We start from the raw sequence: 25,753 nt of genomic DNA, 5'->3' as shown, positions 1-25,753 counted from the left end.
TTGATCTGATGCTCCGTTGTTGTTCATACTGTTAACTGGGTAAGTTTATCAGAAGTTATACGGTGTGATTGGTGTGACTGGTATGAGTCTTGCCCTGGATTCCAAAATCCTTTCCTTGTACTGTCAGCTCTTCCGGGCACAGTTTCTCTAACTGAGGTCTGGAGGAGGGACATAGAGGGAGGAGCCAGAACACACCAGAATCCAAATTCTTTCTTAAAGTGCCCTATCTCCTGCGGAGCCCGTCTATTCCCCATGGTCCTTACGGAGTCCCCAGCATCCACTACGGACTACGAGAAATAGATTTACCGGTAAGTAAAATCTTATTTTTAACAAACTCCTATAACCATCTTTTGTAACTTTTTTGGATTCCCCCTCCCCCCCCCGAAGAGGTTAAATGTGTAAAATTGACCTGAAAATCGTAATGAAGATTTAGACGCAAAGTGATTGACAGGAAGAGACCATTTGTGGGTGGTAACATGGTGGCAGTGGGGAGTGGTTGTAAAAACACAAGCGTATCATGGCCATTTACGGGGTGTGTACAGGCGTATCATGGCCGTTTACGGGGTGTGTATGTGATGTCAGCTGCGAGATCCTAAGTACAAACACAGGGTGACTACTGCCACGTCTAGTCTACATAGCCATAGATCGACTTGATCAATCGATGTGTAACGTTTAATCGATATTTAACGTTCTTGCGCTGTGTTCACTCCGGTGGGTGTCTATTTTGATTTATGCTTCACTTGCTAACATTAGCAGTTGCATAGCATAGAAAATCGCAATTGCATTAGCGTACAACTGTGAATTAGCCCCTATAGTAATGACTTTAATGAATTGAGTCTAGTATATAACCTGTCCATTGCACTGCAACATCTCTGAATAACTGTACCTTACCTTGGGTGAATCCTGTAAAAGACACATATCCAAAGACTGAATACTGGACACTGATAATTAAGGATATTATCATTGACACATGAGTAATACCGGACCAATTACTGACTGTCGCTTTTTCCAGAGATCCATAGATCAAAAAACAGGCATGGTGGCACATAAATACTAAAATAAGAAAACAAAACGTGAGTTACTCATTTCACTACAGTAGTTGCAGTAGTATGTAAAATAGGTTTAGATGAATAAAATAAATCCTCATAAATATTTTTTCAGTCCACAAAATGGCTGTCTCCAGGCTGGGACTGGGCTGTCAGGGATCTGGGGAAATCCACGGTGGGCCATATTGTGTTGTAGCCACGATTCTATTACGGGAGGACGGGGGGTGCTTAGTATACAGCACTGTAGTTGGGGAAAGGACCTGTGACGTCACCAGGGAGAGGAGCAGGCCGGACCAGGGTACCTAAAATACCCTCAATTTGCTTGCTTTGAGCTCGGTGACTCGACCACCGGGTTACTAAAGGTAGTAGTTGGTGGCATGAATAGTGAAAGTACTATACCGCCATCCCGGTCGTCCCCCCCCCCCCCCCCCCCTGAAGACAGAGGTTCTTTAGCCCACTTAGTTCAATCAACTACTGGCGGGTAATAGGGTCCAGCAGTTACTGGGGCAATGCACTACTGGGAATAATTCCCATGAGACTCTGTTCAGGAGTTAGAGGAGCATGTGCTGAGCTCTTATTGTGGGAGCCCAGCACATGCTCCTCTGATCCGTGAAGATTAGCAGCAGCATCCTCATGGGAGAGACTCTTTGTGAGGCTGTGTCTGCTCTGCCTGGCTGGGTGACTGATTTTCTAATAGTACAGTGTTGTTCCCAGTCCGCTGTGTCTCTCCCTCCAAGCACCCTGGCTCCTGCCTGTTGTTTTCCCTCCTAGTCCCGGCACCCCTGCTCCCAGTCTGCTGTTCTTTTCCCTCCTAGTCCCAGCACCACTGCTCCCAGTCTGCTGTTTTTTTCCCTCCTAGTCCCAGCACTCCTGCTCCCAGTCTGCTGTCTCTTCCCCTCTCAGTCCCAGCACCCCTGCTCCCAGTCTGCTGTCTCTTCCCCTCTCAGTCCCAGCACCACTGCTCCCAGTCTGCTGTTTTTTCCCTCCTAGTCCCAGCACTCCTGCTCCCAGTCTGCTGTCTCTTCCCCTCTCAGTCCCAACACTTCTGCTCCCAGTCTGCTGTCTCTTCCCCTCTCAGTCCCAGCACCACTGCTCCCAGTCTGCAGTTTTTTTCCCTCCTAGTCCCAGCACCACTGCTCCCAGTCTGCAGTTTTTTTCCCTCCTAGTCCCAGCACCACTGCTCCCAGTCTGCTGTCTCTTCCCCTCTCAGTCCCAACACCCCTGCTCCCAGTCTGCTGTCACTTCCCCTCTCAGTCCCAGCACCACTGCTCCCAGTCTGCAGTTCTTTTCCCTCCTAGTCCCAGCACCCCTGCTCCCAGTCTGCTGTCCCTCCCCCTCTCAGTCCCAATACTTCTGCTCCCAGTCTGCTGTTCTTTTCCCTCTCAGGCCCTACACCACTGCTCCCCGTCTGCTGTTCTTTTCCCTCCTAGTCCCAGCACCCCTGCTCCCAGTCTGCTGTCTCTTCCCCTCTCAGTTCCAGCACCCCTGCTCCCAGTCTGCTGTCTCTTCCCCTCTCAGTCCCAGCACCCCTGCTCCCAGTCTGCTGTCTCTTCCCCTCTCAGTCCCAGCACCACTGCTCCCAGTCTGCTGTCTCTTCCCCTCTCAGTCCCAGCACCACTGCTCCCAGTCTGCTGTTCTTTTCCCTCCTAGTCCCAGCACCACTGCTCCCAGTCTGCTGTTTTTTCCCTCCTAGTCCCAGCACTCCTGCTCCCAGTCTGCTGTCTCTTCCCCTCTCAGTCCCAACACTTCTGCTCCCAGTCTGCTGTCTCTTCCCCTCTCAGTCCCAGCACCACTGCTCCCAGTGTGAGGCGGCGGGCGGCAGCGCGACGAGCGCGCCGGAGTACGGAGGAACGAGGATCCGAGAGGATCCAAGTTCCTCCAATCAACGGCTCCAGATTGGTGACCCTGGGCATTAGGCCCAGATCACCCAACTGGTAAGTTAGGCGGGCACTAGGCCCGTGGGTGAGGTCAGGCCTCCGGCCTGTGTGCAGCTAGGGGGCACTAGGCCCAGGGAATAAGACTCCCCGAGGTGAGTACAGGTGGCCCTGGGCGCTAGGCCCAGGCCACCCTGAGGTATTTAGGTAGTCAGGCCTGAGGCCCGCATAAGGGAAGGCACAGGAGGTGGGTAGGCCGTGCGGTGCCCACCCCCTTCCTCCGGTGGGTAGGGATTTCGAGGGACAGCACCGTGTTATGTTGTATTCCGATGTGTGTGTTGTTACCGTGCAGGGCAACATGTTGTTATAGAGTTTGTGCATAGTTGTGTTGCACCACTTACACTTAGGCCAGTTTGAGGGCCTTGTTATGAAGTTAGTGTAGCGGACGCACACTAGATTAGAGTTTGGCCCTGCACGGCTGTTTTTCTCCTTGCCTCCTTACAGGGACCTGTAACTGGAGAAGATCGGAGTACAAGACGTAGGACGGTGAGTAGCAACGGTCTGAGCGTTTTGTCTGTGTGTGTCTATATCTATTTCCCTTCCTTCAGGGCAACGGTGAGCCTTGCACGCCGGTGCAAGGCGGAATTTCCATCTGGTGCGAAAGTGCCGATAGGTGAAATTCGGGCTCTGAGGCGGACGCCTGTGATGACCCCTACCTAGCCCGACGGAGCTATTTTCTTCGGCCTCGGAGGGTGTTCCGGTCCACGGTTAGGGGGACGGTATTCAGCAGTCTTCTCCCTCCTAGGTTTTGCGTCCGGGTCATCCAGAAGAGTTTCCAGGACTGTCTAGGGTTCCGGCACCTGAGAGTGAGAGCGTGCGGCGTCTGGTAAGTGGTACGCCTACACCTGCACGGCAGCAGGCACTACACGCCCCGGCGTTGCTAGCTGCTCCCAGTCTGCTGTCTCTTCCCCTCTCAGTCCCAGCACCCCTGCTCCCAGTCTGCTGTCTCTTCCCCTCTCAGTCCCAGCACCACTGCTCCCAGTCTGCTGTTCTTTTCCCTCCTAGTCCCAGCACCCCTGCTCCCAGTCTGCTGTCTCTTCCCCTCTCAGTCCCAGCACCACTGCTCCCAGTCTGCTGTCTCTTCCCCTCTCAGTCCCAGCACCACTGCTCCCAGTCTGCTGTTCTTTTCCCTCCTAGTCCCAGCACCCCTGCTCCCAGTCTGCTGTCTCTTCCCCTCTCAGTCCCAGATCCCTTGCTCACAGTCCCAAGCAAGACTGCTCCCAGTCTGCTGTTCCACCCTTTTCCAGTTGCAGCACCCCATTTTCCAGTCTTCTATTATTTTCCCTCCCAGTCCCAGCATACTTGCTTGCAGTGTGTTAATTCTTCCCCATCCCATTCCAAGCGGCAAATGGTCTGAGATAAGAGCACTTCCTGACAATGAGGATATAGTAAAGTGATCCCTTACACAATAAACTTAACTTCTGGTTTATAACCTGATCACACTACTATGTACGCACAGCCGTCCAGCCGCACATCTGCACTGCCAACTAGTTGTGACGGGCATCAGCTACAGTTCACCAGTGGGGGATCGTAAGATCCTTCTCTGGCAGGGCTGCTCTATAGAGCTACAGTAAGTAAACAATTTTAGAAAGTTCTTGATTTCTGAAGCTTGTAAATCGCAGAGGTGCAATGTCCCATACATTGTACAGATACTGTAGTCTGATATGATTTTTGCGCCAAATGCAGGGGATAACTGCTGTTTACGCATTATTTATGAGGCTGAAAGGAATTGATAAATAGACCCCTTAAAGATAGAATATTCCTTATAGATTTTGTGAAATGACAACTTAGTAAACAACAGATATGGGGGGTAATTCAGATGTGATCGTAGATGTGCTAAATTTAGCACATTTACGATCAGTTTCTTAGACATGCGGGGGGACACCCAGCACAGGGCTAGTCCGCCACGCATGTCTGGCCCAAATCCCCAGCAAGGGTGCAAAAGCATCGCATAGCTGCAATGCTTTTGCACCCGCTGAATAGCTCCCTGACAGCGCAGTTCCTGCGCGCTGGCAGGGTGCTACTCGCCACATCCCGGGTCACAGCGGCTGCGTGTGACATCACGCAGCCGCCGCGGTCCGCCCTCCCGAAGTTCCGGACATGCCTGCGTTGTCCGGACCGCGCCCCACCAGCTGCGTTCTAATACCGTTGGCACGGCCCCTTCCGACCCACGACCGCCTCTGCCTGTCAATCAGGCAGAGGCGATCGCAGCCCAGGGATGCTTTTAGCATCTCACTGGGCTCCCGGGGTACGCCTGTGCAGTGTGCACGCGCAGGCATTCAGACTGCACAGTGATCCAGTCTGAATTAGGCCCATGGGATGCTTTTTTATTTCCACCAAAATACAGCAATTCAACAATCTGTGTCTGTATTACAGTTATGGGGGGAGATTCAATTCTTTTCACCCCTTTCCACACTCGTTCTGTTTCTGCCCTCAGGGACGTTGTATCATTATTTCAGCTCGCTACCCCCAAAGTAGTGAGGCACCCAACCCTTTACACAGTAAACCTGATTACTATGGGCGCAATATGCGCGATAACGGAGATCATTTTAGAAAGGAAATTGGGCGTGAAATATAATTTGAATCTCACCCATGGACTGTTGCAAAATTTTGTTCTACTACACTAGTTCATTGTTGTGCTTTTTCTATGTGCTGTTTGGCAAGGCTTATAAACAGATATTTACCAAAAGACATGACTCCAACTGCTTGCATTACATTCCAGTTTGCAAAAACCCATGCATCTTCAGTATGGGGTCTATAACATGAACAATGAAATGACAAAACATTGTTAAGTTTGCATATGGTGCAGCTTACTTACACATGCCCCCACAGTGCTAGATATGCCCCCACAGTGCCAGATACATATATTCCCCCACGGTGCCAGATATGCCCTCATATTGCCAGATATGCCCCCACATTGCCAAATACACTTGCCCCCACAGTGCTAGATATGCCCCCACAGTGCCAGATACACATATTCCCCCACGTTGCCAGATATGCCCCCACATTGCCAAATACACATGCCCCCACAGTGCTAGATATGCCCCCACAGTGTCAGATACACATATTCCTCCACATAGCCATATATGCCCCCACAGTGCCAGATACACATAATCCCCCCACGGTGCCAGATATGCCCTCATAATGCCAGATATGCCCCCACATTGCCAAAGACACTTGCCCCCACAGTGCTAGATATTCCCCCACAGTGCCAGATACACATATTCCCCCACATTGCCAGATATGCCCCCACATTGCCAAATACACTTGGACTAGCAATGTGGGGGCAAGCGGTGAGGTCACTTTCGGTCAACCGCTGACCTGAAAGTTCCCACCATTGGTTACAATGGAGCGCATAGGCGCTACATTGTAACACTGCCGTGTGCCGCCTGTCAGACAGTACAGGAGCACACAGCCGATCAGGAGGGTGCCACAACGTGGCGCTCCCTGATTGGCTGAAGAAACCCACTTAGACATCAGTCAGAGTGGGTTTCTGGCTTTCGGGGAAAGGGGGCCCATGTGAAAACATGGGTCCCCTTTCAGTTCGTGGTCGGGTATCCGTTTTCTTATTTTTTCAAGTACGTGGATTACAAAAGGAGTTACCGAGGAGCCTTCAAACACTGGATTATGTGAGTATAATTTTTTCAACAGGTACACCATGGATTCTACTGGAGAAGAGGACCGACCTGCGTGGGAACATAAGGTAAGTATGTGTATATGGAGGTGTGGATGGATGTATTAAAGTTATACTTTCAAGGTGTGTGTGTAATGTCTTTATTGGGGTATTTTTTTAGTAGTAGTACTACAGGTACCAGCGGGCCCATTTTTCCGCCGCATGCTGGTACTTGTGGTTCTCCAAGTACCAGCTTGCGGGGGAGGCTTGCTGGGCCTTGTAGTACTGCTACTAAAAACAATATCAAACACTTATCACAAAGGCTATCAGCCCCCCATCCGCAGCCCATTGGATGGGGGGGACAGCCTCGGGCTTCACCCCTGGCCCTTGGGTGGCTGGGGGGGGGACCCCTTGATTGAAGGGGTCCCCACTCCCCAGGGTACCCCGGCCAGGGGTGACTAGTTGGATATTTGATGCCACGGCCGCAAGGCACTGTATAAAAGTGACCCCCGGCTGTGGCATTATCTGTCCAGCTAGTGGAGCCTGGTGCTGGTTTAAAAAATACGGGGGACCCCTACTCTTTTTGTCCCCCGTATTTTTGGAACCAGGACCAGGCGCAGAGTCCGATGCTGGTTGCTTAAATATGGGGGAACCCCTGTCCATTTTTTCCCCATATTTCTGCAACCAGGATCGGCTCAAAGAGCCCGAGGCTGGTTTGCCTTAGGAGGGGGGACCCCACGCAATTTTTTTTTTACATTTAAACTTTATTTCTCTGACGTCCTAGTGGATGCTGGGGACTCCGTAAGGACCATGGGGAATAGCGGCTCCGCAGGAGTCTGGGCACAAAAGTAAAGCTTTAGGACTACCTGGTGTGCACTGGCTCCTCCCCCTATGACCCTCCTCCAAGCCTCAGTTAGATTTTTGTGCCCGAACGAGAAGGGTGCACACTAGGTGGCTCTCCTGAGCTGCTTAGTGAAAAGTTTAGTTTTAGTTTTTTTATGTTCAGTGAGACCTGCTGGCAACAGGCTCACTGCATCGAGGGACTAAGGGGAGAAGAAGCGAACTCACCTGCGTGCAGAGTGGATTGGGCTTCTTAGGCTACTGGACATTAGCTCCAGAGGGACCGATCACAGGCCCAGCCATGGATAGGTCCCAGAGCCGCGCCGCCGGCCCCCTTACAGAGCCAGAAGACAGAAGAGGTCCGGAAAATCGGCGGCAGAAGACGTCCTGTCTTCAACAAAGTAGCGCACAGCACTGCAGCTGTGCGCCATTGCTCTCAGCACACTTCACACTCCGGTCACTGAGGGTGCAGGGCGCTGGGGGGGGGCGCCCTGAGACGCAATAAAAACACCTTGGATGGCAAAAAATGCATCACATATAGCTCCTGGGCTATATGGATGCATTTAACCCCTGCCAGAATACACAGAAAAACGGGAGATAAGGCCGCCGAAAAGGGGGCGGAGCCTATCTCCTCAGCACACTGGCGCCATTTTCCCTCACAGCTCCGTTGGAGGGAAGCTCCCTGGCTCTCCCCTGCAGTCACTACACTACAGAAAGGGTTAAAAAAGAGAGGGGGGCACTAATTAGGCGCAGTATAAACAATACAGCAGCTATAAGGGGGAAAAACACTTATATAAGGTTATCCCTGTATATATATATAGCGCTCTGGTGTGTGCTGGCAAACTCTCCCTCTGTCTCCCCAAAGGGCTAGTGGGGTCCTGTCCTCTATCAGAGCATTCCCTGTGTGTGTGCTGTGTGTCGGTACGTTTGTGTCGACATGTATGAGGAGAATAATGATGTGGAGACGGAGCAGATTGCCTGTAATAGTGATGTCACCCCCTAGGGGGTCGACACCTGAGTGGATGAACTGTTGGAAGGAATTACGTGACAGTGTCAGCTCTGTATAAAAGACAGTGGTTGACATGAGACAGCCGGCTACTCAGCTTGTGCCTGTCCAGACGTCTCATAGGCCGTCAGGGGCTCTAAAGCGCCCGTTACCTCAGATGGCAGATATAGACGCAGACACGGATACTGACTCCAGTGTCGACGGTGAAGAGACAAATGTGACTTCCAGTAGGGCCACACGTTACATGATTGAGGCAATGAAAAATGTTTTACACATTTCTGATAATACGAGTACCACCAAAAAGGGGTATTATGTTCGGTGAGGAAAAACTACCTGTAGTTTTCCTGAATCTGAGAAATAAAATGAGGTGTGTGATGATGCGTGGGTTTCCCCCGATAACAACTGATAATTTCTAAAATGTTATTGGCATTATATCCTTTCCCGCCAGAGGTTAGGGTGCGTTGGGAAACACCCCCTAGGGTGGATAAAGCGCTCACACGCTTGTAAGAACAAGGGCTCTACCCTCTCCTGAGATGGCCGCCCTTAATGATCCTGCTGATAGAAAGCAGGAGGGTATCCTAAAATGTATTTACACACATACTGGTGTTATACTGCGACCAGCAATCGCCTCAGCCTGGATGTGCAGTGCTGGGTTGGCGTGGTCGGATTCCCTGACTGAAAATATTGATACCCTAGATAGGGACAGTATATTATTGACTATAGAGCATTTAAAAGATGCATTTCTATATATGCGTGATGCACAGCGGAATATTTGCCGACTGGCATCAAGTCTAAGTGCGTTGTCCATTTCTGCCAGTAGAGGGTTATGGACACGACAGTGGTCAGGTGATGCGGATTCCAAACGGCATTTGGAAGTATTGCCTTATTAAGGGGAGGAGTTATTTGGGGTCGGTCTTTCAGACCTGGTGGCCACGGCAACAGCTGGGAAATCCACGTTTGTACCCCTGGTCGCCTCTCAACATAAGAAGACGCCGTATTATCAGGCGCAGTCCTTTCGTGGGCAAGCGGGCAAAAGGTTCCTCTTTTCTGCCCCGTGACAGAGGGAGAGGAAAAAGGCTGCAGAAATCAGCCAGTTCCCAGGAACAGAAGCCCTCTCCCGCCTCTGCCAAGCTCACAGTATGACGCTGGGGCTTTACAAGCAGAATCAGGCACGGTGGGGGCCCGTCTCAATGAATTTCAGCGCGCAGTGGGCTCACTCGCAATTAGACCCCTGGATCCTTCAGGTGATATCTCAGGGGTACAAATTGGAATTCGAGACGTCTCCCCCTCGCCGTTTCCTAAAGTCGGCTTTACCGATGTCTCCCTCTGACAGGGAGGCAGTTTTGGAAGCCATTCACAAGCTGTATTCCCAGCAGGTGATAATCAAGGTACCCCTCCTGCAACAGGGAACGGGGTATTATTCCACACTGTTGTGGTACCGAAGCCGGACGGCTCGGTGAGACCGATTCTAAATCTAAAATCTTGAACACTTACATACGGAGGTTCAAATTCAAGATTGAGTCACTCAGAGCAGTGATTGCGAACCTGGAAGAAGGGGACTACATGATGTCTCAGGACATCAAGGATGCTTACCTTCATGTCCCAATTTACCCTTCTCACCAAGGGTACCTCAGGTTTGTGGTACAGAACTGTCACTATCAGTTTCAGACGCTGCCGTATGGATGGTCCACGGCACCCCGGGTCTTTACCAAGGTAATGGCCGAAATTATGATACTCTTTCGAAGGAAGGGAATTTTAGTTATCCCTTACTTGGACGATTCCCTGATAAGGGTAAGATCCAGGGAACAGTTGGAGGTCGGTGTAGCACTATCTCAGGTAGTGTTGCGGCAGCACGATTGGATTCTCAATATTCCAAAATCGCAGCTGATTCCGACGACTCGTCTTCTGTTCCTAGGGATGATCCTGGACACAGTCCAGAAAAAGATGTTTCTCCCGGAGGAGAAAGTCAGGGAGTTATCCGAGCTAGTCGGGAACCTCCTATAACCGAGCCAAGTCTCAGTACATCAATGAAAGGGTTCTGGGAAAAATGGTGGCTTCCTACGAAGCAATCCCATTCGGCAGATTCCACGCAAGAACTTTCCAGTGGGACCTGCTGGACAAATGGTCCGGGTCGCATCTTCAGATGCATCAGCGGATAACCCTGTCACCAAGCACAAGGGTGTCTCTCCTGTGGTGGTTGCAGAGTGCTCATTTTCTAGAGGGCCGCAGATTCGACATTCAGGACTGGGTCCTGGTGACCACGGATGCCAGCCTGCGAGGCTGGGGAGCAGTCACACAGGGAAGGAATTTCCAGAGCTTATGGTCAAGCCTGGAGACATCACTTCACATAAATATCCTGAAGCTAAGGGCCATTTACAATGCTCTAAGCTCAGCAAGACCTCTGCTTCAAGGTCACCCGGAGTTGATCCATTCGGACAACATCACGGCAGTCACCCATGTAAACAGACAGGGTGACACAAGAAGCAGGAGGGCAAGGCAGAAGCTGCAAGGATTCTTCGCTGGGCGGAAAATCATGGGATAGCACTGTCAGCAGTATTCATTCCGGGAGTGGACAACTGGGAAGCAGACTTCCTCAGCAGACACGACCCCCACCCGGGAGAGTGGGGACTTCACCCAGAAGTCTTCCACATGTTTATAAAACTCGACAAGTATTGCGCCAGGTCAAGGGACCCTCAGGCAATAGCTGTAGACGCTCTGGTAACACAGTGGGTGTACCAGTCAGTGTATGTGTTCCCTCCTCTGCCTCTCATACCCAAGGTACTGAGAATTATAAGATGGAGAGGAGTAAGCACTATATTCGTGGCTCCGGATTGGCCAAGAAGGACTTGGTAACCGGAACTTCAAGAGATGCTCACGGAGGATCCGTGGCCTCTACCTCTAAGAAGGGACCTGCTCCAGCAAGGACCCTGTCTGTTCCAAGACTTACCGCGGCTGCGTTTGACGGCATGGCGGTTGAACGCCGGATCCTGAAGGAGAAAGGCATTCCGGATGAAGTCATTCCTATCCTGATCAAAGCCAGGAAAGATATAACAGCAAAACATTATCACTGCATTTGGCGAAAATATGTTGCGTGGTGCGAGGCCAGTAAGGCCCCGACGGAGGAATTTTCAACTAGGTCGATTCCTACATTTCCTGCAAACAGGAGTGTCTATGGGCCTGAAATGGGGTCAATTAAGGTTCAAATTTCGGCCCTGTCAATTTTCTTCCAAAAAGAACTAGCTTCAGTCCCTGAAGTTCAGACGTTTGTGAAAGGGGTACTGTATATACAGCCTCCTTTGTGCCTCCAGTGGCACCTTGGGATCTAAATGTAGGTTTTGGGTTCCAAAAGTCACATTGGTTTGAACCACTTAAATATGTGGAGTTAAAATATTTCACACGGAAAGTGGTCATGCTGTTGGCCCTGGCCTGGGCCAGGTGCGTGTCAGAATTGGCGGCTTTATCCTGTAAAAGCCCTCATCTGATTTTCCATTCGGACCGGGCGGAATTGAGGACTTGTCCTCAGTTTCTCCCTAAGGTGGTTTTCAGTGTTTCACCTGAATCAACCTATTGTAGTGCCTGCGGCTACTAGGGACTTGGAGGACTCCAAGTTGCTAGACGTTGTCAGGGCCCTGAAAATATATGTTTCCAGGATGGCTGGAGTCAGAAAATCTGACTCGCTGTTTATCCTGTATGCACCCAACAAGCTGGGTGCTCCTGCTTCTAAGCAGACTATTGCTCGTTGGATTTGTAGTACAATTCAGCTTGCACATTCTGTGGCAGGCCTGCCACAGCCAAAAATCTGTAAATGCTCACTCCACAAGGGAGGTGGGCTCATCTTGGGCGGCTGCCCGAGGGGTCTCGGCTTTACAACTTTGCCGAGCAGCTACTTGGTCAGGAGCAAATACGTTTGTAAAATTCTACAAATTTGATACCCTGGCTGAGGAGGACCTGGAGTTCTCTCAATTGGTGCTGCAGAGTCATCCGCACTCTCCCGCCCGTTTGGGAGCTTTGGTATAATCCCCATGGTCCTTACGGAGTCCCCAGCATCCACTAGGACGTCAGAGAAAATAAGAATTTACTTACCGATAATTCTATTTCTCATAGTCCGTAGTGGATGCGGGGCGCCCATCCCAAGTGCGGATTGTCTGCAATACTGGTACATAGTTATTGTTACCAAAAATCGGGTTATTGCTGTAGTGAGCCATCTTTTCTAGAGGCTCCTCTGTTATCATGCTGTTAACTGGGTTTAGATCACAAGTTATACGGTGTGATTGGTGTGGCTGGTATGAGTCTTACCCGGGATTCAAAATCCTTCCTTATTGTGTACGCTCGTCCGGGCACAGTATCCTAACTGAGGCTTGGAGGAGGGTCATAGGGGGAGGAGCCAGTGCACACCAGGTAGTCCTAAAGCTTTACTTTTGTGCCCAGACTCCTGCGGAGCCGCTATTCCCCATGGTCCTTACGGAGTCCCCAGCATCCACTACGGACTATGAGAAATAGAATTATCGGTAAGTAAATTCTTATTTTTTTTTTTAAACAAAGTGTACAATGAAGCCCAGCACGGATCTCTCAGATCCGGCCGAGATTCATTGTATTAAAGTCGGCAGTGTTTTACAAGTCAGTCACGTAAAACACTGCCAAAAAAACCGAATGACATCGACATCGGAAAACCCGAAAATGCATAATACGGCAGCTTAGTAAATTAGACGTAATCAATTCAAAAAGTTGCATATTTACACTTTCGATGTCATTCGTGATTGAACTTTGACCTCAAACGGGAAAACACGAATCTTAGTAAATTTACCCCATAGGGGCAGATGTATTAAGCCTGGAGAAGTGATAAAGCAGTGAAAGCAGTGCAAGGTGATAACGCACCAGCCAATCAGCTCTAATATGAAATTAACAGGAGCTGACTTGCTGGTGCATTATCTAGAGATGAGCGGGTTCGGTTCCTCGGAATCCGAACCCCCCCGAACTTCAGCCTTTTTACACGGGTCCGAGGCAGATTCGGATCTTCCCGCCTTGCTCGGCTAACCCGAGCGCGCCTGAACGTCATCATCCCGCTGTCGGATTCTCGCGAGGCTCGTATTCTATCGCGAGACTCGGATTCTATATAAGGAGCCGCGCGTCGCCGCCATTTTCACACGTGCATTGAGATTGATAGGGAGAGGACGTGGCTGGCGTCCTCTCCGTTTATAGTTACTGTTAGTAGTTAGTTGATCTGATTGCTGCTTAGCTTATTGTGGGGAGGATTGGGGAGAGCTGTTAGGAGGAGTACAGTCAGTGCAGAGTTTTGCTAGTTTTTTTTAATCCGTTCTCTGCCTGAAAAAAACGCTCCATACCATATCTGTGCTCAGCCTCAGTGTGCTGCATGATATATCTATGTATATCTGACTGTGCTGAGTGCTCACTGCTCACACAGCTGAATTGTGGGGGAGACTGGGGTGCAGTTATAGCAGGAGTACAGTGCACACTTTTGCTGCCAGTGTGACTGACCAGTGACCACCAGTATATTGTCTGCCTGAAAAAGTTAAACACTCCTGTGGTGTTTTTTTTTTTTATTCTATAAACGCATTCTGCTGACAGTGTCCAGCAGGTCCGTCATTCATTATATTATATAAATATTTACCTGCAGTAGTGTTATATTTTTTTTGTTCATCTCTATCATCTTTATCATCTCTATATTAGCAGACGCAGTACGGTAGTCCACGGCTGTGGCTACCTCTGTGTCGTCAGTGCTCGTCCATAATTGTATACCTACCTGTGGTGGGTTTTTTTTTTCTATCTTCTTCATACTAGTAGTTTAGGAGTCTGCTGACAGTGTCCAGCAGGTCCGTCATTATATTATATATACCTGCAGTAGTGATATATATATATTTTTTATATCATTATCATCTCTATACTAGCAGACGCAGTACGGTAGTCCACGGCTGTAGCTACCTCTGTGTCGTCAGTGCTCGTCCATAATTGTATACCTACCTGTGGTGGGTTTTTTTTTCTATCTTCTTCATACTAGTAGTTTAGGAGTCTGCTGACAGTGTCCAGCAGGTCCGTCATTATATTATATATACCTGCAGTAGTGATATATATATATATTTTATATCATTATCATCTCTATACTAGCAGACGCAGTACGGTAGTCCACGGCTGTAGCTACCTCTGTGTCGTCAGTGCTCGTCCATAATTGTATACCTACCTGTGGTGGGATTTTTTTTTCTATCTTCTTCATACTAGTAGTTTAGGAGTCTGCTAACAGTGTCCAGCAGGTCCGTCATTATATTATATATACCTGCAGTAGTGATATATATATATTTTTTATATCGTTATCATCTCTATACTAGCAGACGCAGTACGGTAGTCCACGGCTGTAGCTACCTCTGTGTCGTCAGTGCTCGTCCATAATTGTATACCTACCTGTGGTGGGTTGTTTTTTTCTATCTTCTTCATACTAGTAGTTTAGGAGTCTGCTGACAGTGTCCAGCAGGTCCGTCATTATATTATATATACCTGCAGTAGTGATATATATATATTTTTTATATCATTATCATCTATACTAGCAGACGCAGTACGGTAGTCCACGGCTGTAGCTACCTCTGTGTCGTCAGTGCTCGTCCATAATTGTATACCTACCTGTGGTGGGTTTTTTTTTTCTATCTTCTTCATACTAGTAGTTTAGGAGTCTGCTGACAGTGTCCAGCAGGTCCGTCATTATATTATATATACCTGCAGTAGTGATATATATATTTTTTTTATATCATTATCATCTCTATACTAGCAGACGCAGTATGGTAATCCACGGCTGTAGCTACCTCTGTGTCATCAGTGCTCGTCCATAATTGTATACCTACCTGTGGTGGGGTTTTTTTTTTCTATCTTCTTCATACTAGTAGTTTAGGAGTCTGCTGACAGTGTCCAGCAGGTCCGTCATTATATTATATATACCTGCAGTAGTGATATATATATATTTTTTAAATCATTATCATCTCTATACTAGCAGACGCAGTACGGTAGTCCACGGCTGTAGCTACCTCTGTGTCGTCAGTGCTCGTCCATAATTGTATACCTACCTGTGGTGGGGTTTTTTTTTCTATCTTCTTCATACTAGTAGTTTAGGAGTCTGCTGACAGTGTCCAGCAGGTCCGTCATTATATTATATATACCTGCAGTAGTGATATATATATTTTTTTTATATCATTATCATCTCTATACTAGCAGACGCAGTACGGTAGTCCACGGCTGTAGCTACCTCTGTGTCGTCAGTCACTCGTCATCCATAAGTATACTAGTATCCATCCATCTCCATTGTTTACCTGAGGTGCCTTTTAGTTGTGCCTGTTAAAATATGGAGAACAAAAATGTTGAGGTTCCAAAAATAGGGAAAGATCAAGATCCACTTCCACCTCGTGCTGAAGCTGCTGCCACTAGTCATGGCCGAGACGATGAAATTCCATCAACGTCGTCTGCCAAGGCCGATGCCCAATGTCATAGTACAGAGCATGTAAAATCCAAAACACAAAATATCAGTAAAAAAAGGACTCAAAAATCTAAAATAAAATCGTCGGAGAAGCGTAAACTTGCCAATATGCCATTTACCACACGGAGTGGCAAGGAACGGCTGAGGCCCTGGCCTATGTTCATGGCTAGTGGTTCAGCTTCACATGAGGATGGAAGCACTCAGCCTCTCGCTAGAAAAATGAAAAGACTTAAGCTGGCAAAAGCACAGCAAAGAACTGTGCGTTCTTCGAAATCACAAATCCACAAGGAGAGTCCAATTGTGTCGGTTGCGATGCCTGACCTTCCCAACACTGGACGTGAAGAGCATGCGCCTTCCACCATTTGCACGCCCCCTGCAAGTGCTGGAAGGAGCACCCGCAGTCCAGTTCCTGATAATCAGATTGAAGATGTCAGTGTTGAAGTACACCAGGATGAGGAGGATAAGGGTGTTGCTGGCGCTGGGGAGGAAATTGACAAGGAGGATTCTGATGGTGAGGTGGTTTGTTTAAGTCAGGCACCCGGGGAGACACCTGTTGTCCGTGGGAGGAATATGGCCATTGACATGCCTGGTGAAAATACCAAAAAAAATCAGCTCTTCGGTGTGGAAGTATTTCAACAGAAATGCGGACAACATTTGTCAAGCCGTGTGTTGCCTTTGTCAAGCTGTAATAAGTAGGGGTAAGGACGTTAACCACCTCGGAACATCCTCCCTTATACGTCACCTGCAGCGCATTCATCATAAGTCAGTGACAAGTTCAAAAACTTTGGGCGACAGCGGAAGCAGTCCACTGACCAGTAAATCCCTTCCTCTTGTAACCAAGCTCACGCAAACCACCCCACCAACTCCCTCAGTGTCAATTTCCTCCTTCCCCAGGAATGCCAATAGTCCTGCAGGCCATGTCACTGGCAATTCTGACGAGTCCTCTCCTGCCTGGGATTCCTCCGATGCATCCTTGCGTGTAACGCCTACTGCTGCTGGCGCTGCTGTTGTTGCTGCTGGGAGTCGATGGTCATCCCAGAGGGGAAGTCGTAAGACGACTTTTACTACTTCCACCAAGCAATTGACTGTCCAACAGTCCTTTGCGAGGAAGATGAAATATCACAGCAGTCATCCTGCTGCAAAGCGGATAACTGAGGCCTTGGCATCCTGGGCGGTGAGAAACGTGGTTCCGGTATCCATCATTACTGCAGAGCCAACTATAGACTTGATTGAGGTACTGTGTCCCCGGTACCAAATACCATCTAGGTTCCATTTCTCTAGGCAGGCGATACCGAAAATGTACACAGACCTCAGAAAAAGACTCACCAGTGTCCTAAAAAATGCAGTTGTACCCAATGTCCACTTAACCACGGACATGTGGACAAGTGGAGCAGGGCAGACTCAGGACTATATGACTGTGACAGCCCACTGGGTAGATGTATTAACTCCCGCCGCAAGAACAGCAGCGGCGGCACCAGTAGCAGCATCTCGCAAACGCCAACTCTTTCCTAGGCAGGCTACGCTTTGTATCACCGCTTTCCAGAATACGCACACAGCTAAAAACCTCTTACGGCAACTGAGGAAGATCATCGCAGAATGGCTTACCCCAATTGGACTCTCCTGTGGATTTGTGGCATCGGACAACGCCAGCAATATTGTGTGTGCATTAAATATGGGCAAATTCCAGCACGTCCCATGTTTTGCACATACCTTGAATTTGGTGGTGCAGAATTATTTAAAAAACGAGAGGGGCGTGCAAGAGATGCTGTCGGTGGCCAGAAGAATTGCGGGACACTTTCGGCGTACAGGCACCACGTACAGAAGACTGGAGCAACACCAAAAACGCCTGAACCTGCCCTGCCATCATCTGAAGCAAGAAGTGGTAACGAGGTGGAATTCAACCCTCTATATGCTTCAAAGGTTGGAGGAGCAGCAAAAGGCCATTCAAGCCTATACAACTGAGCACGATATAGGAGGTGGAATGCACCTGTCTCAAGCGCAGTGGAGAATGATTTCAACGTTGTGCAAGGTTCTGCAACCTTTTGAACTTGCCACACGTGAAGTCAGTTCAGACACTGCCAGCCTGAGTCAGGTCATTCCCCTCATCAGGCTTTTGCAGAAGAAGCTGGAGTCATTGAAGGAGGAGCTAACACAGAGCGATTCCGCAAGGCATGTGGGACTTGTGGATGGAGCCCTTAATTCGCTTAACAAGGATTCACGGGTGGTCAATCTGTTGAAATCAGAGCACTACATTTTGGCCACCGTGCTCGATCCTAGATTTAAAACCTACCTTGGATCTCTCTTTCCGGCAGACACAAGTCTGCAGGGGTTCAAAGAACTGCTGGTGAGAAAATTGTCAAGTCAAGCGGAACGCGACCTGTCAACATCTCCTCCTTCACATTCTCCCGCAACTGGGGGTGCGAGGAAAAGGCTCAGAATTCCGAGCCCACCCGCTGGCGGTGATGCAGGGCAGTCTGGAGCGACTGCTGATGCTGACATCTGGTCCGGACTGAAGGACCTGACAACGATTACGGACATGTCGTCTACTGTCACTGCATATGATTCTCTCCCCATTGAAAGAATGGTGGAGGATTATATGAGTGACCGCATCCAAGTAGGCACGTCAGACAGTCCGTACGTATACTGGCAGGAAAAAGAGGCAATTTGGAGGCCCTTGCACAAACTGGCTTTATTCTACCTAAGTTGCCCTCCCACAAGTGTGTACTCCGAAAGAGTGTTTAGTGCCGCCGCTCACCTTGTCAGCAATCGGCGTACGAGGTTACTTCCAGAAAATGTGGAGAAGATGATGTTCATTAAAATGAATTATAATCAATTCCTCCATGGAGACATTCACCAGCAGCAATTGCCTCCACAAAGTACACAGGGAGCTGTGATGGTGGATTCCAGTGGGGACGAATTGATAATCTGTGAGGAGGGGGATGTACACGGTGATGAATCGGAGGATGATGATGAGGTGGACATCTTGCCTCTGTAGAGCCAGTTTGTGCAAGGAGAGATTAATTGCTTCTTTTTTGGTGGGGGTCCAAACCAACCCGTCATTTCAGTCACAGTCGTGTGGCAGACCCTGTCACTGAAATGATGGGTTGGTTAAAGTGTGCATGTCCTGTTTATACAACATAAGGGTGGGTGGGAGGGCCCAAGGACAATTCCATCTTGCACCTCTTTTTTCTTTCATTTTTCTTTGCGTCATGTGCTGTTTGGGGAGTGTTTTTTGGCAGGGCCATCCTGCGTGACACTGCAGTGCCACTCCTAGATGGGCCAGGTGTTTGTGTCGGCCACTAGGGTCACTTATCTTAGTCACACAGCTACCTCATTGCGCCTCTTTTTTTTCTTCTTTGCGTCATGTGCTGTTTGTGGAGTATTTTTTGGAAGGGCCATCCGGCCTGACACTGCAGTGCCACTCCTAGATGGGCCAGGTGTTTGTGTCGGCCACTAGGGTCGCTTAGCTTACTCACACAGCTACCTCATTGCGCCTCTTTTTTTCTTTGCGTCATGTGCTGTATGGGGAGTGTTTTTTGGAAGGGCCATCCTGCGTGACACTGCAGTGCCACTCCTAGATGGGCCAGGTGTTTGTGTCGGCCACTTGGGTCGCTGAGCTTAGTCATCCAGCGACCTCGGTGCAAATTTTAGGACTAAAAATAATATTGTGAGGTGTTCAGAATAGACTGAAAATGAGTGGAAATTATGGTTATTGAGGTTAATAATACTTTGGGATCAAAATGACCCACAAATTCTATGATTTAAGCTGTTTTTTAGGTTTTTTTGAAAAAAACACCCGAATCCGACAAAAAAAATTCGGTGAGGTTTTGCCAAAACGCGTTCGAACCCAAAAGACGGCCACGGAACCGAACCCAAAACCAAAGCACAAAACCCGAAAAATTTCCGGTGCACATCTCTAGCATTATCACCTTGCACTGCTTTCACTGCTTTATTACTTCTCCAGGCTTAATACATCTTCCCCATTAAATGAGTGGTACAAAAAATGTATTCATTAGATGCAGATATAGGCATAGGGGTGTAGAAATTAAGTATTAATCTAAGTTTTTGTAGAGGTGTGGCAATATAATCTTTAAATTCAACATTTTGCGCAATGCTACTCCACACAGTACTTATACTGTAAATTACTGTCTATGAATAGTGCTGGCATGATGAAGGCCAATTCATTCCGCTGAGTGGTGTGGGTGGGTTAATAGTGGGAACACTTGAGGCCAAATTCCACTGGCAAATTGTGTAATTTTTAGCAGCAAAATGTATAATGAGGCAGATATTCCACAGAACATCTTTGAAAATGTCACTCGTCTCTAATTAGAAGTAGCCAGTAAAGTTTCCCTGACTGCATATGAAATTGTAGCGACTCGGTTCTTGGCCGCTCAGTATGAAAGTCTCTTGCCATGAGACCTCTCTGATCTCTAGTAAAAGAATAATTAAATCTAGTTTTAACTGTTATTCTGGAAGGAAAAATAGGCAAAGGGCACAGACTTCCTGACGTCTTATTAATTTACTAAAACAACACAAAAGATCAAAGGGACATCAAAAGACACAAAGGGATAAATCACAGAGTGTAAAATGATGTAAATAAATGTATATTTTAAAACTTGGAAATATGGAATTTGATGGCAGATTATAGTCTTGTCTACCAATTCATTTGACTTTGCAAGAGTCCTATTTATTTTCAACCTGTGTTCAAGGTAGATATCCCTTTCTTCTACAACAGGGTGACTTATCAATGTTCTGCCTTCGACCGACAATTTTGTTTAACATCACATTCTACTGCCCCTGCACCGGCCCATTTTCTGGTAGTTCCCACAAAACATTAAGTTATTGTTACAACTTTATACTTAAAAGTAGAGATGAGCGCCTGAAATTTTTCGGGTTTTGTGTTTTGGTTTTGGGTTCGGTTCCGCGGCCGTGTTTTGGGTTCGAACGCGTTTTGGCAAAACCTCACCGAATTATTTTTGTCGGATTCGGGTGTGTTTTGGATTCGGGTGTTTTTTTCCAAAAACACTAAAAAACAGCTTAAATCATAGAATTTGGGGGTCATTTTGATCCCAAAGTATTATTAACCTCAAAAACCATAATTTACACTCATTTTCAGTCTATTCTGAATACCTCACACCTCACAATATTATTTTTAGTCCTAAAATTTGCACCGAGGTCGCTGTGTGAGTAAGATAAGCGACCCTAGTGGCCGACACAAACACCGGGCCCATCTAGGAGTGGCACTGCAGTGTCACGCAGGATGTCCCTTCCAAAAAACCCTCCCCAAACAGCACATGACGCAAAGAAAAAAAGAGGCGCAATGAGGTAGCTGTGTGAGTAAGATTAGCGACCCTAGTGGCCGACACAAACACCGGGCCCATCTAGGAGTGGCACTGCAGTGTCACGCAGGATGGCCCTTCCAAAAAACCCTCCCCAAACAGCACATGACGCAAAGAAAAAAAGAGGCGCAATGAGGTAGCTGACTGTGTGAGTAAGATTAGCGACCCTAGTGGCCGACACAAACACCGGGCCCATCTAGGAGTGGCACTGCAGTGTCACGCAGGATGGCCCTTCCAAAAAACCCTCCCCAAACAGCACATGACGCAAAGAAAAAAAGAGGCGCAATGAGGTAGCTGACTGTGTGAGTAAGATTAGCGACCCTAGTGGCCGACACAAACACCGGGCCCATCTAGGAGTGGCACTGCAGTGTCACGCAGGATGTCCCTTCCAAAAAACCCTCCCCAAACAGCACATGACGCAAAGAAAAAAAGAGGCGCAATGAGGTAGCTGTGTGAGTAAGATTAGCGACCCTAGTGGCCGACACAAACACCGGGCCCATCTAGGAGTGGCACTGCAGTGTCACGCAGGATGTCCCTTCCAAAAAACCCTCCCCAAACAGCACATGACGCAAAGAAAAAAAGAGGCGCAATGAGGTAGCTGACTGTGTGAGTAAGATTAGCGACCCTAGTGGCCGACACAAACACCGGGCCCATTTAGGAGTGGCACTGCAGTGTCACGCAGGATGTCCCTTCCAAAAAACCCTCCCCAATCAGCACATGATGCAAAGAAAAAGAAAAGAAAAAAGAGGTGCAAGATGGAATTATCCTTGGGCCCTCCCACCCACCCTTATGTTGTATAAACAAAACAGGACATGCACACTTTAACCAACCCATCATTTCAGTGACAGGGTCTGCCACACGACTGTGACTGATATGACGGGTTGGTTTGGACCCCCCCCCAAAAAAGAAGCAATTAATCTCTCCTTGCACAAACTGGCTCTACAGAGGCAAGATGTCCACCTCATCTTCACCCTCCGATATATCACCGTGTACATCCCCCTCCTCACAGATTATCAATTCGTCCCCACTGGAATCCACCATCTCAGCTCCCTGTGTACTTTGTGGAGGCAATTGCTGCTGGTCAATGTCTCCGCGGAGGAATTGATTATAATTCATTTTAATGAACATCATCTTCTCCACATTTTCTGGATGTAACCTCGTACGCCGATTGCTGACAAGGTGAGCGGCGGCACTAAACACTCTTTCGGAGTACACACTTGTGGGAGGGCAACTTAGGTAGAATAAAGCCAGTTTGTGCAAGGGCCTCCAAATTGCCTCTTTTTCCTGCCAGTATAAGTACGGACTGTGTGACGTGCCTACTTGGATGCGGTCACTCATATAATCCTCCACCATTCTATCAATGTTGAGAGAATCATATGCAGTGACAGTAGACGACATGTCCGTAATCGTTGTCAGGTCCTTCAGTCCGGACCAGATGTCAGCATCAGCAGTCGCTCCAGACTGCCCTGCATCACCGCCAGCGGGTGGGCTCGGAATTCTGAGCCTTTTCCTCGCACCCCCAGTTGCGGGAGAATGTGAAGGAGGAGATGTTGACAGGTCGCGTTCCGCTTGACTTGACAATTTTGTCACCAGCAGGTCTTTCAACCCCAGCAGACCTGTGTCTGCCGGAAAGAGAGATCCAAGGTAGGCTTTAAATCTAGGATCGAGCACGGTGGCCAAAATGTAGTGCTCTGATTTCAACAGATTGACCACCCGTGAATCCTTGTTAAGCGAATTAAGGGCTGCATCCACAAGTCCCACATGCCTAGCGGAATCGCTCCCTTTTAGCTCCTTCTTCAATGCCTCCAGCTTCTTCTGCAAAAGCCTGATGAGGGGAATGACCTGACTCAGGCTGGCAGTGTCTGAACTGACTTCACGTGTGGCAAGTTCAAAGGGCATCAGAACCTTGCACAACGTTGAAATCATTCTCCACTGCACTTGAGACAGGTGCATTCCATCTCCTATATCGTGCTCAATTGTATAGGCTTGAATGGCCTTTTGCTGCTCCTCCAACCTCTGAAGCATATAGAGGGTTGAATTCCACCTCGTTACCACTTCTTGCTTCAGATGATGGCAGGGCAGGTTCAGTAGTTTTTGGTGGTGCTCCAGTCTTCTGTACGTGGTGCCTGTACGCCGAAAGTGTCCCGCAATTTTTCTGGCCACCGACAGCATCTCTTGCACGCCCCTGTCGTTTTTTAAAAAATTCTGCACCACCAAATTCAAGGTATGTGCAAAACATGGGACGTGCTGGAATTTGCCCATATTTAATGCACACACAATATTGCTGGCGTTGTCCGATGCCACAAATCCACAGGAGAGTCCAATTGGGGTAAGCCATTCCGCGATGATCTTCCTCAGTTGCCGTAAGAGGTTTTCAGCTGTGTGCGTATTCTGGAAAGCGGTGATACAAAGCGTAGCCTGCCTAGGAAAGAGTTGGCGTTTGCGAGATGCTGCTACTGGTGCCGCCGCTGCTGTTCTTGCGGCGGGAGTCCATACATCTACCCAGTGGGCTGTCACAGTCATATAGTCCTGACCCTGCCCTGCTCCACTTGTCCACATGTCCGTGGTTAAGTGGACATTGGGTACAACTGCATTTTTTAGGAGACTGGTGAGTCTTTTTCTGACGTCCGTGTACATTCTCGGTATCGCCTGCCTAGAGAAGTGGAACCTAGATGGTATTTGGTAACGGGGGCACACTGCCTCAATAAATTGTCTAGTTCCCTGTGAACTAACGGCGGATACCGGACGCACGTCTAACACCAACATAGTTGTCAAGGACTCAGTTATCCGCTTTGCAGTAGGATGACTGCTGTGATATTTCATCTTCCTCGCAAAGGACTGTTGAACAGTCAATTGCTTACTGGAAGTAGTACAAGTGGGCTTACGACTTCCCCTCTGGGATGACCATCGACTCCCAGCGGCAACAACAGCAGCGCCAGCAGCAGTAGGCGTTACACGCAAGGATGCATCGGAGGAATCCCAGGCAGGAGAGGACTCGTCAGACTTGCCAGTGACATGGCCTGCAGGACTATTGGCATTCCTGGGGAAGGAGGAAATTGACACTGAGGGAGTTGGTGGGGTGGTTTGCGTGAGCTTGGTTACAAGAGGAAGGGATTTACTGGTCAGTGGACTGCTTCCGCTGTCACCCAAAGTTTTTGAACTTGTCACTGACTTATTATGAATGCGCTGCAGGTGACGTATAAGGGAGGATGTTCCGAGGTGGTTAACGTCCTTACCCCTACTTATTACAGCTTGACAAAGGGAACACACGGCTTGACACCTGTTGTCCGCATTTCTGGTGAAATACCTCCACACCGAAGAGCTGATTTTTTTGGTATTTTCACCTGGCATGTCAACGGCCATATTCCTCCCACGGACAACAGGTGTCTCCCCGGGTGCCTGACTTAAACAAACCACCTCACCATCAGAATCCTCCTGGTCAATTTCCTCCCCAGCGCCAGCAACACCCATATCCTCCTCATCCTGGTGTACTTCAACACTGACATCTTCAATCTGACTATCAGGAACTGGACTGCGGGTGCTCCTTCCAGCACTTGCAGGGGGCGTGCAAATGGTGGAAGGCGCATGCTCTTCACGTCCAGTGTTGGGAAGGTCAGGCATCGCAACCGACACAATTGGACTCTCCTTGTGGATTTGGGATTTCAAAGAACGCACAGTTCTTTGCGGTGCTTTTGCCAGCTTGAGTCTTTTCAGTTTTCTAGCGAGAGGCTGAGTGCTTCCATCCTCATGTGAAGCTGAACCACTAGCCATGAACATAGGCCAGGGCCTCAGCCGTTCCTTGCCACTCCGTGTGGTAAATGGCATATTGGCAAGTTTACGCTTCTCCTCCGACAATTTTATTTTAGGTTTTGGAGTCCTTTTTTTACTGATATTTGGTGTTTTGGTTTTGACATGCTCTGTACTATGCCATTGGGCATCGGCCTTGGCAGACGACGTTGCTGGCATTTCATCGTCTCGGCCATGACTAGTGGCAGCAGCTTCAGCACGAGGTGGAAGTGGATCTTGATCTTTCCCTAATTTTGGAACCTCAACATTTTTGTTCTCCATATTTTAATAGGCACAACTAAAAGGCACCTCAGGTAAACAATGCAGATGGATGGATTGGATACTAGTATACAATTATGGACGGGCTGCCGAGTGCCGACACAGAGGTAGCCACAGCCGTGAACTACCGCACTGTACTGTGTCTGCTGCTAATATATAGACTGGTTGATAAAGAGATAGTATACTCGTAACTAGTATGTATGTATAAAGAAAGAAAAAAAAACCACGGTTAGGTCACTGGTATATACAATTATGGACGGGCTGCCGAGTGCCGACACAGAGGTAGCCACAGCCGTGAACTACCGCACTGTACTGTGTCTGCTGCTAATATATAGACTGGTTGATAAAGAGATAGTATACTCGTAACTAGTATGTATGTATAAAGAAAGAAAAAAAAACCACGGTTAGGTCACTGGTATATACAATTATGGACGGG

The 25,753-nt window shown here is 48.5% G+C and overlaps 1 protein-coding gene across 1 annotated transcript in view; it reads right to left on the bottom strand.

Moving 5' to 3' along the window:
- SLC38A11 (solute carrier family 38 member 11) overlaps positions 1–25,753 on the bottom strand; it is a 230,073-nt gene that overhangs the window by 104,602 nt on the left and 99,718 nt on the right. The window contains exons 8-9 of the mRNA XM_063933616.1: positions 5,665–5,735; positions 892–1,053 (exon numbers count right to left, since the gene is read on the bottom strand). Coding sequence (XP_063789686.1) covers positions 892–1,053; positions 5,665–5,735 — 233 coding nt within the window. The remainder of the gene's footprint in view (positions 1–891; positions 1,054–5,664; positions 5,736–25,753) is intronic.

Source organism: Pseudophryne corroboree, chromosome 7 (genome assembly GCF_028390025.1).
Source record: "Pseudophryne corroboree isolate aPseCor3 chromosome 7, aPseCor3.hap2, whole genome shotgun sequence".
NCBI lineage: Eukaryota > Metazoa > Chordata > Amphibia > Anura > Myobatrachidae > Pseudophryne > Pseudophryne corroboree.
This window is presented reverse-complemented; position numbering and strand designations above follow the sequence as displayed.